General features: G+C 38.1%; 2 protein-coding genes and 1 long non-coding RNA gene across 3 annotated transcripts; 2 read left to right on the forward strand and 1 right to left on the reverse strand.

Annotated features, from left to right (window-relative positions):
* Window positions 1-1,772: 1,772 nt before the first annotated feature.
* On the reverse strand, window positions 1,773-3,754 carry LOC134796862 (uncharacterized). The gene is made up of 4 exons (XM_063769070.1): window positions 3,615-3,754; window positions 3,036-3,230; window positions 2,467-2,608; window positions 1,773-1,923 (listed from the first exon to the last, which is right to left on the reverse strand). Exons 1-4 carry the CDS (start codon window positions 3,705-3,707, stop codon window positions 1,811-1,813), a joined length of 543 nt encoding a protein of 180 aa, XP_063625140.1. The 5' UTR covers window positions 3,708-3,754; the 3' UTR covers window positions 1,773-1,810.
* Window positions 3,755-8,095: 4,341 nt separating this feature from the next.
* LOC134796865 (uncharacterized) lies at window positions 8,096-10,748 on the forward strand. The gene is made up of 4 exons (XR_010145014.1): window positions 8,096-8,246; window positions 8,905-9,075; window positions 9,803-9,965; window positions 10,572-10,748. It is a non-coding gene; the product is annotated as an uncharacterized LOC134796865 (long non-coding RNA).
* Window positions 10,749-11,739: 991 nt separating this feature from the next.
* Window positions 11,740-19,118, forward strand: LOC134796864 (uncharacterized). Its single transcript, XM_063769071.1, has 4 exons — window positions 11,740-11,917; window positions 16,919-17,089; window positions 17,912-18,062; window positions 18,544-19,118. Exons 1-4 carry the CDS (start codon window positions 11,807-11,809, stop codon window positions 18,675-18,677), a joined length of 567 nt encoding a protein of 188 aa, XP_063625141.1. The 5' UTR covers window positions 11,740-11,806; the 3' UTR covers window positions 18,678-19,118.
* The last annotated feature ends 1,376 nt before the right edge of the window (window positions 19,119-20,494 follow it).

Here is a 20,494-nt window from a genome sequence, read left to right on the forward strand (position 1 = left end):
CACACGCTGTTTTCTCTCCGATTCCCTCAAGATCCTCCGACCTCCGCCCACGTGCCATCACCTTTTTTAAATATCTTTCGTTAAATTTAAATCATCACGATTATTTAGCAGTGTGCACGTTGATGGGCTCTTAAGAGATCTGGACAGTTGATGATGCCTTAAATTTTAAATAAAAACATAACATTAACACATCCACATTAACATTATCCCTGTTAGGGATAAGTTCGCCTTTGCATAACATTTTTGTTTTGTTTTGTCCGTTTTATGTAAACCTGTTTATGTGCAATAATGTGACATACATACATAACATCTAAGTAATTTCTAGGAAAAAAAAACACTCATTGTGTTGTTAAAAAATATATTTCTTAATCAAATGTTAAATACATTTTCTAAATCATAATTTTGTTTGTACATAATTAAAACTATTGTTAAAGACTAGAAAACTTCATTAGGTAATACATACATAAAAATAACATATTTAACAAAAAAATGCAGTGTGCGAGTTTGTGCTCGTGCCTTGAACCCCTCGCAACGCTCAAGGTTTCACTTTACGAAACATTGTAGTACGCTCGTGAATTTTAGAATCTAGATATTAGCAAGCAGGTTCGAGTCAAGCAAATTGAATCACCCTGTATGGAAATCTCTATATAAAGAGCTGTTTTCATTGCTCCTGTGTGGAGTTTGGTTAGCCTCTTGTTTGAATTGGCTTATTCAGTATATTCTAGAGGTATAATCATAATAATATTATTAGAAAAACTTAGTACTATTGAGTATTCTGGTTTTAGGCCATATATCTACTTAATGGTTAATTTCGGCCATCGGTCACGGCCTTAGGTTCGCACATTAGATTAAAAAGCGTCGCGTTAAAACCTTACGCTAGAACTTCGTGTTCTGTGTTCTGTTCTGTTAGAACTCCGAATGTGTCGGCATCACGCACGCGAACAAAAGCTGTATATTTATTCAAACATTTAAACTTGTTCCACGTGCGTTTATGCAGTTACCTATAAAACAAGATTCTTTAAGTTTACGAAGACACTTTCCAACACTGGCCCTTAAACCAAAGCAATCTTGTTTAAACACAAAACTTAAATAGTGACTTACACTTCACTATAACATTAAATTAACAAAAACATATGCACTGAACTTTCGCTACACCTTATTAACAAAGTTCAGTTATTCACATTATGAATTGTTATTCAATAAATGTTTATAAAATAAACAAGTCTTTTAATTTCATGTAATCACTATCATGTTGACTAAACCAACAAATAACCATGATGGTAATTACATTAAGAACACAATGATTACATAGAATACCTACATAGTTAAATGTATTTACCTATGACAGTAATGTGAGCTGTCTCACAAACTTACTGTGTTTAAATTTACACAACGCTTTCGTCAGTATATCTGCCAACATATCATTAGTGTTTAGATACTCAATAGTAATCTTATTACTATTTACAAGTTCTCTAATAAAATGATGCCGTATATCGATATGTTTGGTCCTAGCATGATGTAAAGAGCTCCTACACAATTTTAGTAGCTAACTTATTGTCGGTAAGCGCCATGGCCAAGAAAGGCTTTAAGATAGTATTCGAATCCGATAGTTGCGAAATATTAGATAATGGGGTTATTGCAGCACTTCGTAGCTACGCTAAATTTGATTTTATGGCCAACACTAAAAAATCCGACAACGCTCGTAAAAAAAGCTCCGTCGTTATAAATACACGGGTATCCATTTGTGTCATCAAACGATTTTTATCGCGCTTTGTAAAAACGCTCGTGCGATAGAGGCCTAAGACTAGATTTACGGTCCTGAAACGTCATAGGAGTTGAGCAGTTTTGTGTGTGTGGCGGGCGCGGGTTCCAAAAACACCCGGTAGGTCTGGTACACGAGTATTAGTATCAAGGCGTACATAACTGAAAACAAACAAACATTGATTAGGATATAACCACTGTAAAGGCTTTCATGTTTTAAGGTAGCAACTAATCTAACCTTTGGGATCACCCATAAACGCGTGACGTAATTAATGGATGACCCCTTTGCTTGTAATGTCGTTATGGGCGATTTTTTTAGTTACAGACGCGGCGAAAGCAACGTAACCGTATTTTTTTTAATTCGGGGACAAACTAAGGTCGGTCCAATTGTTATATCGTTCGATAAGTATAACATGAGAGACTGACATTTCATTTCGAATCGAACCTCATCTTGACTGATTTAATAATAGAGGACAAATCAAATTGCGTTGTTTTTCTCAGATGTTCGAAAATTTAATGTCATTACAAAATCAATTTCGATGTTATTATTACATTACGCTATAGTTAATAATATTTGCACTGATAAGAAAAGTATTTTGAACAAAATAGTTTATCTTCATGCTGGCTGTAATTTGCGGTTTTTGAACGCAAAGGGCTTATGACATGTGTGTAGATAAAATATATTGTATAAAAGAGTACACTCACCGCAAACTCCGAGAGGGATCAGCGTGTACATCATGACCACGTCCCCCCACTCGACCCCGATGATCACGAGACACCCGATCACGCTCAGCACCTCCACGATGATGCCGAATATCAGGTAGGCCTTCACGTAACTCTTGTTGCGCTGGAACAATATTCAATAAAATCTTTACCGAACTAGTACAGACTATACAAAACAGTTTTAGGGTCATTCTCTGATTCATATGTTTGCGGTTGCGTCTAATTAGAATTACAACGACAGTTCGCGGCCTTACGGCTCGGCTACGATATTGCGCGGCCGGCGGCGGCAGCGGCGGCAACCATAGGTGGAGCGAAAGGTCCGATCGCTGTGTCTCGCAATGAGAGGTTAGTCTCTCCCCTCAAATGAGTAAATTTTTTTTGAGTCGTGGATGTGAGTCAATCGGTCCTCGTTAGAAATACGGGCGGCCGATTGCTCTTTGTTTAATAAAAGCTATATTTGTTATGTTTTGTGGTGACTTATTAGTTAGGGCAAATGAGTCATATAGGTAAGTATATGTTATTCGCAAATACTGCAAAATTGAGCAACTTACACGACGAATCCCCACAACCAGCAAGATAGCGAACGCGAGCGCTAAGATGCTGACCACACAGCAACCGAGAGCGATGCCCGAGAAGAAGTACACCAGTAGCATTTCGTTAGAGCTTCGGGATTCTCCGTCGAAAAAGGCGCCGAGGCTGAGGATTAGGAAGGCAAGGCATCCGATGGAAGCTGCCACGCAAATAATCTGGAATCAGAAAGGATGAAGTTATTGTTATAAAGTTTATTGCTGCACGTATTGGTGGTCACGCCTATCGCGGTTATAGCCTGTCGAGATACATGACAATGTGTCACTTTCGCACTTAGGTACATATGTATGTATTTGTTTGAACGTAACAGTTTACCACTTGGCTACTCGATGATAACCGCCGGTCGGATATTATCTAATAAGCCGGACCTTTGCACGGCACGCGTAACAAACAGCTATTGTAAAACTCATTCAATTGTTTATCGTGTCATATAATTATGGTATTGGGATCGAATGATGGTCCCTATGATAGTTCCCTCAAGTCTCTTTTGGTTGGGTTACGGCTATTATACGTGGTGTAGTAGATTGGTTATTTTCACTTACGGCATTTATGATGGCGAATACGAAGCATCCTTTTTCCACCGGCGCCCCGCAGCACACAGAGGATGAACAGCAAGAACGCCTGTAAGCATACATTTTACATACATACTTAGTTAAACTATGATGACATTCGAACGAACTCTAAAAACCCTATAACCGCGAAAATGTCTCTGTCCTGTAGCAAGTAGGTACTAGCAAACATCGACATAGGCGAAATGTATTATGGAACAGTTAGTATATTTGAAGTTGGTCCAATTGAAAAAGTTTTTAGTAATGACCATTGACCAACATATTCACGTCGCACCGCCACCGTATGGCTAAAAAAAAAACACTGTATAAAACTTGTTTGTGGTTAAATTAGCCCCCAAAAAATTTGCAATTTTGTGCAGCATTTATTTCCTTGGCTAAAGAAAGTGACGATATGCAAAAGAAACTGAGAAGTGAATTAATTAAAAAGTGTCACCTTAAAAAAGAGGCTTCATAAAGAGAAAATAAATCTTCTTCAGATCCAGAGTTCAGGAAATGAACAACTGTGAAAATGAAGGACCCTTACGAACAAAAAAAAATATATAGGTAAAGCCGGTCAAACAAGTTTATCAGTAGCCAAAGGAAAGGCGCGAAATTAAAATTTTCTATAGGACGATTATTACCCTTCGCGCCTACAAACATGGGCGTAGGCAGGTAGGCCACGCCCTTTATTTATTTAAATTAATTTTTATTTTAGAGTTATCAGTAATAAACACTCAACTTAAGAAGGTATTAAATTCAAATTTTTGCTAACGTAGTCTTAAAATAAACAGAATAGATTTAGATAGAAGAAACATTTAAATACTTAATGTTTGTTATCTCAAACCTCTTTCAGTAGGCCCGGCACAGGAGTGGCGCGGCACCCGTCCCTTTCTTATTAATACAGTTAAAAAATGTAGGCATACGTCAGACGTCAGGCCATGTTTTTGCTAAACTTTCCCTTGAACTTCCGCGAAATAAAAATAGTAACCGTACAAGGTACACTGATGCTTGAACATAACCAGTTAATAAAAACTTTTTACAAAAAAAAGCAAACCGACTTCAAAAAGGATGAAATAAAATATTATCCTTTTTGAAGTCTATGCGTTACCAACTGATATGTTTGAAGTCGGTGCCAAGTCAAATTTTGAAGCATACCATGATTTTGGTGCGATTCGATAAGGATGTACCTACGTTGGATTGCCTTACACGACGACAATGAACGTACTTTCTGTAGGTACAGTCGACGTTAAAAATATGTTTACACTTTTCGCCTTATTACAAAGGTGCAAAAGTGTAAACATATCTTTGACGTAGATTGTATCTAAGAACACACCTCAGAACACACGATCAAACCTTCTTGGCGCAGTTTGTACCATGTTTGTCGGCACATTAGTGGAAATCCAATTTTTTTTCCGTCGTATTTTTTAAAGAGCATTTCTTACTAATGCTCCAACAGTCTATAGCACGCAAGTGTGAGATTGGGACTGAGTAATTTCCCGTCCCTTATCCAGAGGACTACATTTCAAAATATAAAACAATTCAAGAAATTTACCTTCTTGCCAAATTTCACCTAAAGCGGTTCAGTTGTTTAGCCATGAAAAGGCGACAAAGAGGCAGACAGAATTACTTACACATTTGTAATAGTTATTAGTACAGTTCTAATGGGATTTATAGCCATAAAGCTGATTATTTTTGACTGGTATTGTTACTACTTGGCTTGGCACCGACTTCAAACATATCAGTTGGTAACGCATAGACTTCAAAAAGGATAATATTTTATTTTATCCTTTTTGAAGTCGGTTTGCTTTTTTTTGTAAAAAGTTTTTATTTTTCCATTTTTAGTTTTAACGCATTGTTAAGAGCGCGACGCATGAATGAAAAACAAGATCATGTTTAACACTAAATTCGTGTACCTACCTATTTCTTTAATAAATATGTAATCAGGAATTTTCTCGAGTCCGTCTGGGAAATTATAATTCCTGTCACTACTACACTAAATCCATCCTCCGCCCCGCCACTGACCCAATCCCTCAACGCCCCGATCACTCAACCTCACAGCGCATCAACCCCTGATCCAGGAACCCCTCGACCCTGAACCAGAAATTTTCTCGAGTCCGTATAGGAAATTATAATTCCTGTCAACTAAATCCATCCGCCCGCCCCGCCACTGACCCAATCCCTCTGCCCCCCGATCACTCAACCTCACAGCACATCAACCCCTGATCCAGGAACCCCTCGATCCTGAACCAGCAACTCTTCAACCGCCATTCCCCGACCCCTTAATCCCTGACCCCTTGACTCCTAACCCTAATCCCCGATCAGTAGCCTTACCAGCTTACCACGAGTTTGACATTGATATATTCGCTAGCATGTTTGTAACTTACTTCCTATGCATCTCGCTCGTACTAACCTTAGTGTGAGCGAGATGCATAAAAAGTTACATTTAGATGCATAAGACGTTAGCGAATGTGTCAATGTCAAACTCGTGGTAAGGCTACAGTTGCAGTACATCAAATTGGTGGTTTTCGGAAGCAATTGCTCGAGTTACTTTAGAAAACCCCGAAATCACTTAACACGTGCCTTTAAAAATTGAGGAGTTCCCTCAATTCCTCATGGATTCCATCATCAGACCAGAACCAAAAATAATACGGAAACACCTTGGAGGTAACTTCTTCCAAACAAAAAAAGAATTACTCAAATCGGATCACAGGTGCCGGAGTAATCGCTGAACATACTTAAATTTAAAGAAATCATCATCATTATCATCAAAATAATCATCATCATCAGGTCTAATTCATCAAATTGGTGGTTTTCGGGAGAAAATGCTCGAGTTGCTTAAGAAAACGCCCAAAACACCATGCATGTGCCTTTAAAAATTGAGGAGTTCCCTCAATTCCTCATGGATCCCATCATCAGAACAGAACCAAATTAAAATGGGACCAACTCGGAGGTAGCTCCTTTCAAACAAAAAAAGAATTACTCAAATCGGACTACGGATGTCGGAGTAATCGGTGAACGTACATAGAAAAAAAAAAATAGCCACAACCGAATACAGAACCTCCTCCTTCCATGAAATTGAAGTCGGTTAAAAAAACACTTACTCAGATTCCATAGTAATCATTACAAATAGGTATTGCTAATACTACTTTGTAAATGCTAGTAAATAAAACAGTTGAAAAGCTACACGTGAATCACGTCTACTATCAGTAGGTACATAGCTCAACTAACACATTTGGCCTTGTTTCAACTAAAATATTCGCAAACATCGGTCGAGTGTTACGGCGCGTAAGAGACAGCGCTATTGTTGTTGTGTCTTGCTCTGTCACTCTTTTCGGCATCTGGCGCCAAATGACATCATCGAGTCTGTCTGGCTCTGCGGGGCCAACCGCGAAACACGTAAATCTAAATTTCGTTATCTGCCTCTCTATCACTTATGCATATTCGAGCGATAGAGAGGAAGATAATGGAATTTAGGTTTTCGTGTTTCGAGGTAGGCTCCCTGACGGGAATTACATGTTCCGAGTGTGTGCTACCTTGTCGGAACGGCCATTGGGAAACCAGTTGAATTTAGAACGTATCGCGCGAGAATACGGTTCAAAATTGAATAAGTTTTCCAGTGGCGGTTACAGCTGTTATTCGTGGTGGGTTTGTTTTAGAATCGTGGATTTTTAAAAGCTGTAGAGTTGGGAATTTTCTTTTTCTCGGTCCCGGTGACTCTTGAGGTTTTCCCTAGTGCTCATTATAGGGTATTCGACTACTAGTCAAATCAGTTTCTTTTTTCGAACTGTCAAGCCGATTTTCTACTATGGAATTTACCTATATGAAACACTAGCATTGTGACGTTACAACAATCAAATTACCTACAGTTATCATCTTATTTGCAAGAAAGTAAGTCGAGTTTGGTATCAAAATAATAAAAGTGCTCGGGTTACGCAATAAATCGCACACGGTTTTCGATCCCTTGCCGACTAACGGCGCGATTCGGAAAATGAATTAGAGATTCACTAGATATGATATAGTAAAAATATGTGACGTTCCGCGGCAAAAGGTACCTTATGGCGGCCGCAATAATATTGGAGCGGCGTTAATAATAGCGTAAGCGCCAACCGCCATAAGGTACCTTTTGCCGTGGAACGTCACATATGTTTACTATTTCATATCTAGTGAATCTCTAATTCATTTCCCGAATCGCGCCGTAAGTAGGTGCAACAAATTCAATCACTACTAGTTTTTGGAGAACCGCGAGTTCTCAGTTCGGGGCGAACTACTAGTTAGTTAGAAATTTTACCGCATGCAGACTTAAGTTTGTATTTGTTTTTTTTTATCTGCTGGGTTTCGCCGGGCTGCATGCTATAACAATACTGAGAACATACTGTAATGATAAAGTAATGATTAATGAATAACAAAAACTGTGCATCGCCAGTCGACACTCGCAAGTGTGCGAATAAAGACGCGTGGGTACTAAAATTATTTTAAAATGTTTTTATTTAGTGTTTTGATTCAACATTTATAAAAAACGTAGTTCAAAATATTATTTCAAAGATGGCAATAAAACTACCTAAAAATTGTTGTAGTTTTTGTATAAGTCCCAGGATTGAACTTGCAATTTGGGCATGTATCAGTTTGGTGAGTAATCAAAAGATGCGTTAAATATTTTACAAGTATTTAACTTGTAATGTGAACTTATAGCATATCTATTTATTATTATTTTTGTGATCATTAAACTACTGTTGTCAGTGTTAAGTGCATGACGGTGAACTCTTCCAAAAATAGACTGGATACGATAGGTACATACTTTAGAACTTTGAAACGTGCAAAATAAACACAAGTGCTGCGATATACAATATAGACACATTATCCAAGTGCTGCTACAGTTCGTATCTTTAGCATTAGAAAGAAGGTAAACAATCTTGACGTGTCTTTTTATTAAAAAATATTGAAATATGCTCTAAAAAAATACGACTCCGCGATCTTGACGTGTCTTTTAATTAAAAAACGGTTTTTAAAAATCAGTAACTACTACTTATGAAAGCAAAAGAATGTAAATAATCGTAAGTTTATGATTCACAATTGTTACATATTTCCCGTGACTTATTTGTCAAGTGTTTTTCAATAAAAAATACACGTCAAGATTGTTTACCTTTTTTCTAATGCTATAAAAACGAACTATAGTGTAACAAATACAATAATAAATAATAATTTAGTAACATAATCAATAAAGGAATTTCATATACGTATTTGTGATTTATTCAGGGATTATTATTATGTTTTATTACTGTTTCAGACTATCAGCACGGTGTCCTTATTTTACCTGATTTTTGGGGTATTGTTCGCGGATGCAATGAGAGGGGATGGCCATCGCTACGCCCCCGAGGATTTGATAATATTGATGATCTCATTGGTGTTAATTGCCGACGTGGTGCACAACATACTCATCGTAGGGTCTTCTCTTGGGGTGGGCATTATATTAACCGATTGGAGAAATCATGATTAGGTAGAACACAGCGGGTCATCTGACACTCCCCCTTTCTGGGGGTGTGTGAGGAGGCCGTTTCAGGGCGAGGCCCTTTTTGGCTGCGTCTGCCGCGGGCTGTAACGACAGCCCGGTCTGTTGTTGCCAACTGTATAGTTGGCGTTGTGGATTGTATAATTTAAAGATAGAGTCTGTGCGGAAAAAGAAGAATCGTGGACTCGCGGAGTGGAATATAAGAAAACCAATACATTCTATAGCTCTTTTCTTTCCGCACAGACTCTATAGGGGAAAGTGGCTTCGTTACTCTCGAGTAGATGCAGGGGCGTATTTTGAAATTTGGTGCCCCGAGCCAATAAGTTTCGCCGCCCCAAAAGTCAAGGAATAAAAACAAAATGTAATCCGCCAGGGCCGGCATTCGCCGCTCTTGGCGCCCCGGGCCATGGCCCGGATGGCTCTAGGGTAAATTAAATACGCCCTGAGTAGATGGCGTTAATATTAATATTTAACAAGTTAACACATATCAGTGAAAGAATAAGGATCAAAGTCAAATGGCATTCAGCAAACAACATGCAAATGGCAACAGTTTTAATCTTCTGTCGAAAGATGACAGTAAATGTACTTTGGCTACATAATTTACCATGACAGTAACTCTCTATACACTCTATTCTCTTTGCCTCTACCTTCCTTAAATTTATTTATTGTGTTACAGGGAAACGCGAAGCTGCTTAACATTTCCTATTACCTCGGCGCCGTGTTGTGGTTCGTTCTAACAGTAACGCTAATTTTGGGTTTCGCAACTGCGATAGCGATCGGACCATCAGACGCTGCGGCGCTGTTTTATAAATATTCGGCAATTTTTGTCTTACTGATAAGTAAGTATTTTGTGCTTTTATCATATAATATCTCTGTTTGACCCAACGCCTGACTAGTAGAAAATGCCTTTTGGCATTCAGTCCGCCATTTGTACGATTTATACCTTTAAACGAGCAATTCTTGTATATTTATTTATATATAATGTATATTTCGGGGATCTCGGAAACGGCTCTAACGATTTCGATGAAATTTGCTATATGGGGGTTTTCGGGGACGAAAAATCGATCTAGCTAGGTCTTATCTCTGCGAAAACGCGCATTTTTGAGTGTTTATATGGTTTCCGAGCAAAGTTCTGTCTTCCAGATATTAGTTTAATTATTTGTGCAATAAAGTTTAAATAAATAAATAAGGTCAACCGGGATAAATGCAACTAAGGGAATATTGCGTCTATTTCGTTATTTCTCGAATACAATTTGTCAAACGCCCTCTATGTTACGTTTTATTATCCAAGTATATCACTTGATGGCAGGAGCTTCTGTAGTTCACGTTGTTTAGAAAAATAAATCAAATCATAAGAAATATAAACAAATTATAGACACAATAAACCCAGTATAATCTATGGGTTTACCTTGTCGTAGATGATTGAACCCGCTTTTGTTTTTCAGCTATGCGAGGATACATGCTCCTGCTAATGTGCGTCGTCAGGTTGCAGCTACAAGAACATGGATATAATCACTTGGACAGGACCGTGGAAATGGGGAGGGACCAGGAACCCCCAGTTCGACGCGTTCATTAGTTTATTTTAATCTTATATATTTCTGACATACCTATTGTATATGTGACGTTCCAAGTCAAAAGGTACCTTATGGCGGCTGGCGCTTACGTCGCATAGCGCCGCAATAATATTGGAGGTGCGTTAATAATAGCGTAAGTGCCAACCGCCATAAGGTACCTTTACCCGTAGGACGTCTCATATAATAATGTAAATTAGGCATTTGTGACAATGTATGATCAATAGAAAGAATATGAATATGCCTTCTGCCATGGAATATGGAACGCACGCTCGCCGACCGCCATACATGGCCATAGATTACATTTGTGGCGTCAGCGTCAAGCGTGTTACAATTGTAGTTAGTACCACCATGACTCCGCCATTATGAACTTTTTCCAATAACACAACTGGTAAAAAAAAAACTAAATGATATGATAAGTTCTTATTAATTAAGTCTGTAAGGAATAAAAACTTAAAAAATGTTATATATCTTGGTCTTTTGTTAACAATAAATGATAAATCGCATGAAAATTATCTAAACCTACATACTTATATGAATTATAAATCAAATGAAAACATTGTTGTTTGGACTCTAGTTTACCTTTAAACACTCACTTGGAATCTAGGAATCCCCACAACGGTACATCAAAACACGACGTATATTCTACGCATAGTCTGGGAATACCAGGACATATTTCGTAAAGGCTTCTACAGACTTTGCAACAAATGGAATGCGATTTTAGATAATTGCCGGCTAAGTAGGACCAACGAATTCAATGGATCGATCAAAAACCGCAATGTATTGCGAATCCCATAAGGCCCATGAGGCCATTAACCTTCAAGGTCTACAGACTAAATATAACTCAAGGTGAGCTTTGCGGGTACAGGCGGCGCGCCAATATCGCTACCGAGAGCTAGATGTACTACGGTGATTTAATTCAGAATTTTCCCGCATGTACACTTAAGTTTGTTTTTTGTGTTTTCATTATCTGCCTAGTTTCGGCGTCTGAATGAGTCATACAAATACTACGTTAATAACAGAGGCGCCAGTCGGCAGTTGGAAGTGTACGAATACACACGCGTGCTAAATTCAGTGAAGTGTTTTGGAGATTTAGTTATTAGGACAATATGTCGAACGACCACAGTCCAGTATATAACAGGTCCAGGTCCAAGATTAAACATTGTTGCTGTTGTATTAGTCCCAGGATTGAAGTTATAGTTTGGGCTTCTCTCAGTTTGGTGAGTGATCAAAACATCGAAACACTACTTTTTATAAGGTCAATGGGTAAGTGTGGCATACGGATAAGTGTAGCGGATAAGTGTGGCGGATAAGTGTGGCGAATTTGCATATAAGGTGACAGCACCAGTCATGGGACATTTAAGAGGAAATTTGGAGTATTTGTGATATTTCCCTGATACATGTAAATGGTCTACCGCTTAGCGTGTTACAAGATGAATGTCCTATCCGTCTTTCATGTTTCAGGCGTGTTGTATCAAAGATACTGCAATGAGTTTCCACATACTTAACAAATTAAAACTATGTTTTTTTTCTCCAGTCATGGACACCAAAGCTCCAGTAATGGAACCCCGGTAATGGACGTGGATCCAGTAATGGGCCCCCTATAATGGACATTGCTCTATCAGTATAAAATATTGAAATAGGGAATAAGTTATGGCAAAAAAATCTATTATTGTTATAAGCTTTTATCGCTGAATGTATTTTTCTTTCCACAGACAATTATTATTGTATTAGACCCATCGAGACAATTCTAATATACCCAAACACAATTAGTTAGCGTTAATTGCAGAATTCCCATGGCCACCTCCTGTCTCCATCATCAGATCAGGTCCATGTTATCATAATATTGCATTATCATCCGATTTGTATACTTAATTACGTATACAAAATTTCAACTCAATCGGAAATCGGAAAGTGGGTCAAATTCAGCTACCAAGATTTGACCCACACTAACTAACAGGGCAAGTTAAATAAAAGTTTGGAAAAACGATATTAATTTATCCGAAGTCCGAGCATACCTCCTGGTTGACATATTTCGTAAATACATTTTACTTCTGTATTGTTTAAACATGAAATTATGGCATGGCAAGCATCATTATGTAAATTGTCCCATCATAGGAGGTATGCAGTTTTACAGCTCCTAAAATGGGATTGGGCCAAATACAACTATTTTTTTACTTCTGTGGAGTTACAACATAGTGTGTTGTATACCTTATCCCATAGTAAATGCAATTAACAAAACACATTCTAGTTTTCATCAAGTATTAATTAATTAAAATTTAATAAATTAACTCACCTCTTTTAGCGAAGTTGTTAAGAATTCTTAGTGGTATTTTTTTTCAGTGACACGACAACTTTTGGGTTGACGCCAATTTCTTAAAAAGTAACCGAATTTATTAAAAATTCAAACTGAAGCAGCTCTAGGAACTACTTTTAGATACTTATTTTAGAGGATTTGTGTTTTTTTGTTCCATTACCGGTTCCACGTCCATTATAGGGTATACTACATTACATTTAAGCGGGCATTACATTATACAATTTGCAGTGCGCTAGCTGAGTTAGCGCACTAATTTAGTATAGTGTAAAGACAGTAAGCCAGTTAGTGACCCAATCTAGTGCGATCGCATGTGCTCTGCCGCACTAACGCTATCTAGCGCACTAGAACGCATAGTGTAAATGGTTTTAGCGCGCTCAGCGCTTACTGTGTAAGGTCAGTTGTCGGCACGCCACCGATGCACTCGAACACGCGTATGATGGATGTTTTATTGTTTTAGTTATTGCATTTCAGTTCAAAATGACACAGCCACAGACAAGGGAAAAGGAAGTACCTACTGCTAAAATCTTCTTCTTCAATCATGAACTTTATAAAGACATGCCATTTTTATGGGATAAAACGCATAAAGATTACAAAAACAAAGACATTAGAAATTATGCTAACAAAGTGCTTCTCGAAATGTACAAAGAATTCGACCGAAACGCGACCTTCGACCGAAACGCGACGTTCGATTCGAACGATGATCACTGGTGAAATGAAAATAAGACACTAACTAGCGTCGCTAGCTAGTGTAGTGTAATGAACAAGCTCTTTTTTATCTCGCCGAGCAACACTTAATTAGCGCTCTGCAAATTGTATAATGTAATGCCCGCTTTACTTATACTTATGTAAAAACACTAATCAATGTGTACCAGTGTACCTACCCTACCTAAACCGCCCCCAATTTGAAGGCCAGCCACACTTGCCTACTAATTTTACTATAATAGGTACCACCTACGTAAGCGCCGCGTACAATGAACTTTTATTAAAAATGTAGGCGTGAAGAGTTGACTTCCCATAGAAAAATTGAATTTCGCGCCTTTTTCTACTGACAGGTTGTGTGTTTCAGTATAATAACCGTGAAAAATGAAGTTCGTAAAATTCGAGCTACTGTCTCTGTCACTCTATTTACGCCTTAATTGGAGTAAAAGAGAAATTTGCCCGAAATTTGGGAACTTCGGTGTTCGCGGTAGGCTCTCTGGTCAAGTGTATTCCTTGTCCTTATACAACTTTGGGAACACATCAAATTATTTTTAGAATCTGTGCGGAAAGAGAAGGGTCGTGTAATTATTGGGCCCCATACATTCCACGACTCTTCTCTTTCCGAACAGACTCTATCAAATATTTTGATTTGTGTTTTTTTAGGTGCCTATTAGCCTAAATAATACTCACACTACTATACAGGCTGGCTAAAAAATAACTGCATTCCCGTTGCCAGGGAGATTTTGGAATTATACTGAGCAACTTTTAGTATGGGACCAACCCCAATCGCAATAAAAAATTTGGCTGTTTCATACATTTTGGCTGGTCCATTTTCTATGGGAGGGTACTTTTTTTTGCGCGATTCGGGGTTGATCCCATAGTAAAAGTTGCTCAGTATAATCTCAAAACCTCCCTGGCAACAGGAATGCAGTTACGTATGTGTTGGCCACCGTTTATATAAAATATAAACTGATCACTTGATCAGGTTCAGTTCATAATCAGTTCAATTTATAATGTGTTATAGTCAAAATTTTTTGAACTGAGCTGATGAATAGGATCTACCTATTCAAAATTGTGTTTTAAAATGGCAACGGGAGGCGCCATAGGGGCTGTCCATAAATTACGTCATCGATTTTTGACGATTTTTGACCCCCCCCCCCCTAAAATCATCCAAAAATCATGCTTCTAATGACCCTGTTTCCTCCTATATCATGCTACCGTCATCCGATGTCCAGACCCCCCCCCCCCCCCTAATTTGAAATGACGTAATTTATGAATAGCCCCATAGAAAAAAGATTCAGGGCGCCATCGCCATTTCATGTTTGTCAATTATATCAACTCTAGCCAATGATCTTTTAATAGATGGTCTGTACTCAAGTACCTACTCTAGCTAGTAGATTAATAGGTCATCATCATCCTGCCCTATTCCCAACTTCATTTGGGGTCAGGCCTTCTTGTGCGTCTGCGCCAGGACAATCTGTCCCGTGTTGTCAGTGGTGGGATATTTTGCGTCTTCAGGTCTCTTTTGACAGTGGACCACCAAGAGGCCGGAGGTCTGCCCCTTGTACTTTGCTTGGTGGCGATATTGAGCACGGTTTTCACGGAATAGTTGTCGTCCCGTCTCATTACGTGGCCATACCATCGGAGTCTCCCTTCTCTGAGTTTTTCAATTACAGGTGCCACCTTGAAGGATCCTCGTACATATTCGTTCCGCACTCTGTCTAAGCGCGTTACGCCACCTGCCCAGCGAAGCATTTTCATCTCCGCTGTATGAAGTTGTTGCTCATGTTTCTTCAAGGCGGCCCAGCATTCAGAGCCATACAGCATAGCTGGTCTGACGACAGTCTTAAATACTTTGCCTTTGGTTTTAATAGGCATTTTAGCGTCACAAAGTACCCCAGTCAGCGATCTCCATTTTAACCATCCCGTGTTAACTCTGTGACTCACGTCTTCATCTATGCGTGCATTGGCCGTTAACACAGAGCCAAGGTACTTAAAACGGGACACTTTATGTAAGTTGTTGTTGTCGATAGTTATGTCGCAGCCGATTGGTTCAGAACCTCCGAAGTCGCATTCCATAAATTCTGTTTTCGTGCGACTGATTCGTAGGCCGTGTCTTTCAATCTCTGACATCCACTGATCGAATAGTAGATTAATAGGTAATGAAGAATAAGATCGACACGCGTCATAAGGCACGCGACAGTCCAGATAGTCTGCTGATGCTGGTCTGGTTACAATCCATTATGTATCTACTGCCAACGGCTATAGAGATCATAGTTGACAAACATGACATGGCGCCCCGAACCTTTAGTGCGCCTTTCGTTTGCCATTTAAACACAATAATAAATAGCTTAAAGATTACAGATGTAGCGCATAATTGTATTCTATCGTATTTTCTCGGAAACGTTCGTATTTGTCGTGCTACTTCAGTCAACTTCAATCGTTTTTTACGTTTAGACTGACTGAAATAGTAAGACACGTTAGACACCGCGAAAATACGATGGAAAATAATTATGCACTGGGGGCCGATTTTTGAATTTCGAGCGCTCGATTTCGTCACACACACGGTGGAAAACAGCGAAATGCTAATTTTTGAAATACGAGCGATAGAAATTGGGAATCGAGTGGTGTTGACCACTCGATTTCAATTCTACAACTATTGTATTAGTAGTATTTAAATGCCGGGTACCGTAAAACGAGGTGCGTAGGTTTCGCGGGGAGAGGAGGTTTGAGAGGGGGGTGAGAAGGGATTTTAAGGCTACTGCTACAAAAATAATGTATTCCAATTTAAAATGGAGCTATAGTAATACGCATAATAAAAAAAAATCGATCCAACAATCTTCCAAAATCACCTTTGTATGAAAACCCCTCTCACCCAAAATACGAGGCACTACGGGGTGAGGTGGGTTTTCCTCTTTATCGTCAAAGTTCGGAACTACCCAAAATAAAATAAAAACTAAAATACAAACGTCCGGAACACTTATTATATACACCATTCAGTTTTCATATGTAAAAATAAAATGTTATCGAGGTTTGAATTTCAGTTTTGACCCTACTCACCCCATTTTACGGTACTGGAGATATTATTGAACGAAATACACGACATCGAGCGGTCAAAATTCAAAAATCGGCCTCCTGCATCTGTGTAATCATTAGCTCAGTTCAATAAATTTAGATTATACTTATGTGCCTGTTATTGTTTCAGAGTTGTAACGCATTTCTGATAATGTTCATGTATTTGGGAACAATGCTTATAGACGCATTGTCAGGAGCAAGCCGCGTCGAGGTGTCTAAGGATATTCAAATGTTCATATTCTCATTGGCTTTACTAGTGGATATCGTGTACAACATTCTTGTTATAGTGGCTTCTCATGGAGTGAGTATATTTTTTAACAAAGCGACACGATATAAAAATGTTTGTTGTGTCACAGAATAAATAATAGTACTAGGTAGGTACCTACAGAAGACTCACTCTCTAACAAAACGCGTATGTTACGATCAGGACAGATATGGACGCTAGGTGGCGACAGCGCCACGCGCGGCTTATGGCTAGTCACCAAAATTGGTATGGAACGGATGTACTTGTAGCTACCTGTAGCAAAGCGACGAAATCGCGGAGTGAGCCACGCCTGGTTGTGTGTCTGTTAAGCCAATCAAATTTTATATTTTCGAATAATTAATTCCCAGCAAGCTGGAAAACGTTTAAACGTTTAATCTGGGCGTTTTCAGAAATAAATATGGAAACCTGATTCTTTCACATCTGGACGTTCTTGGGCTCATTCTACTCAGAATCGACAGCATTCTCCATCCCTCCATTAAAAAAAGATGTCCCAAAATGTCCATTCCATTACGTCACGTTTTAGTATGAAATTTTTTTTCACTTGTATGTGCGTGACGTAGTGGAATGTACAATTTTCATACAAGATTTTGGGACATTTAATTTTATCATCAGAATTGAATATGCTAGTGATTCTGAATTGAAAGAACCCAAAAACACCGGGATCTGTGAGAATCGGGTTTTAGATATTTATTTCTGAAAACGCCCATCTTCATTTGGTTCTGGCGGCAGGCGTACGGCGCCCGCACCTTCCCCGCCGCCCTTAGTCGTCCTACCCCGTCGCCCCCGTACCGCGCAGGCGAGGACTCATTTAAGCGGTCGGTCTATAATACTTCTAATATCATTATTATTGTGTTACAGAAAAAAGTGAAGCTGCTCAAGATTTCTATGTACCTCGGAGTCGCTATGTGTATCGTCTTGTGTGCAGTGACGGCGATTGCGTACCAACCATCACCTCATTTGTTTCATGAGCTAAAACATTTTTTGACATTTTTCGTCGTATTAACAATAAGTAAGTATTACGCAGTATTTTTTGCAGTTACTGCACCGTTTTGTGAAAATAATATAAATAAATATTTAATTCAATAGAAACTATAATAGCTCTTGTAAGTTCTTGGTGTCGCTATTTAAAAAAAAATACAAAAACAGAATCTGCAAAAAGATTAAACCCCCCCATACAACTGTATCCCATACATAGTTACCACATTTTTCCTTTGATTGGCAGATACGAGTTTTTTTCAAAGTAGTCACGAAGTGTCCCATTGTTTTGTACTAAAAGACCATAGCTTGAAGCTATTATGGTGAACCAGGATAAATGCAACTATTGGTTTATTGTAACTTTAAATACTTGCATCATAAAACATACATGAGACCATAGAGGGCGCCCTGACCATACGTATTCGAGAAATAACGAATAGACGCAATTATACCATAGTTGCATGTGATCATAACTAAGTAGTTTTAGATATTAATCGGCTACTTTCGTTTTTCAGTTGTTCGAGGGTACATGCTCCTGTTAATCCGCGGCGTAAGGTTGCAGCTAAAACAAGAACATAGCCAACACCATGGATACATCGGCTTGGACAAGACCATGGAAACGAGGACGGACCACGAACCACCAATATAACGTATCTGGATCAATCAACTATTTAAACAACTTTTGACCGTTTAATAGGGTGGTCCAACAGTCCAACTTTGTGTAAAACATTGGAATAAATTCGCAATTCCGAAATCGTGGACAACCCAATATAACGTAATTATATAAGAGACTCGCACCTGCAGACAAACTGTGTAAACAGTTTTGCAGGGAACTGAATTAGATCGTAAGGTTATTTTTTGTATTAATAATAGTAATAAAAAAAAAAAAAAAAAAAAAACGTATCTGGATGAATCAACTGTTTAAACAACTTTTGACCGTTTAATGGGGTGGTCCAACAGTCCAACTTTGTATAAAACTTTGGAATAAATTAAAAATACGGAATCTCGGACAAATTTTCCGTTACCTATAATTCCGGAATTGAGACCACTGAATAAGTATATTGGATTTTAGTACTTTTATTCGATTTTAATACAAGGGTCAAACAGATCAGTGTGTTATGTCTTTCCTGTAGACATACACAAGAGTTAAGGGCTATAAAGGTTAATTTTCTTATTTAACCCTTATCCACGTGAAAAGGTCCTCCTTTTATTTAAAGAACTATGATAAAATCATTACTTACATGCCCACAAGCTGTTAACTATTGCCCACAGGAGAGAAAACTAGTGTGTTATCGCGAACAGTACATTTTTCTCTCCTGTGGGCAATAGTTAGCAGCTTGTGGGCATGTAAGCAATGATTTTATCATAGTTCTCTAAATAAAAGGAGGACCTTTTCACGTGGATAAGGGTTAAATAAGAAAATTAACCTTTATAGCCCTTAACTCTTGTGTATGTCTACAGGAAAGACATAACACAGTGATCTGTTTGACCCACAATTACCATTGAAAGATGCTAAGAAACTACACTATGTTTGTGTTATTAGCCGTCTGACAAGACTAGATGCATTGACATGGCCAAACATGGCTAATAGTTATGCTGTATTATCATACCTAGTCATTAAATTAACTATCGTATATTTTACTTGCTAAAGCAAAGCGAGACATGCCCAGAATCCAACCTAAACGAAATTTTTAATTATAAATTAGAACTTTTTTTTTTATTCCGGAACCCGTTCCGGAATTCTGGGTAAGAAGGTACTTACCTTATGTTACGGTACTGAAGTCCACAGTCCAATAAAGATTGTTTATATGTACAGTGCCCCTGAATAAAGTTCACAAACAATTAGGGACAAAATCCAATTAAAATTTAAACACCATTAGTAAAACAAATGTATTTACCTGTCTAACTTTATCTAGACGTATTAATACAATTTTTTCAATGTATAAAAAATGCATAAAGTGGACCTTATCGGAACAAAGCAAGGTATTTTGCCTCCTAATGGCTCTATTGATTTGTAATAAATATAGTACTTAATTATAATCCAAAAGGATTAATTTTTGATAGGTATGAAATTAGAAAACGCAAAAAATAATCCAAACATTTTGTGATTTTTTTTACCTAAATAATTACAAAATTAAGTACCTACTTATTAATTATTTAATTAATTATTAGTTAAGTAAATACAATTGTACATACATATCTTATAATTATGTAGGTAAGCTATCCGATATATAGGTATTATTTATACTCTGTTTTTGTGTTACGGGTTTACAAATGCCAAATAAATTTTGTTAATTTTAGACCTGTGGCGTGACATCTTTTTGTTTACAATTTAACAATTCTTTCACTCACACTCCTCCTCCCACCACTCTCCTCTTGTCACTCTCTCCTCTCATCTACTCGAAGAACTGGAAGAGATCCCTCAAAGAGATAAGTTCGCCTTTGTACTTCTTACTAATTGTATGT

This window comes from Cydia splendana, chromosome 14, assembly GCF_910591565.1.
Source record: "Cydia splendana chromosome 14, ilCydSple1.2, whole genome shotgun sequence".
In the NCBI taxonomy this organism is placed as follows: Eukaryota; Metazoa; Arthropoda; class Insecta; order Lepidoptera; family Tortricidae; genus Cydia; species Cydia splendana.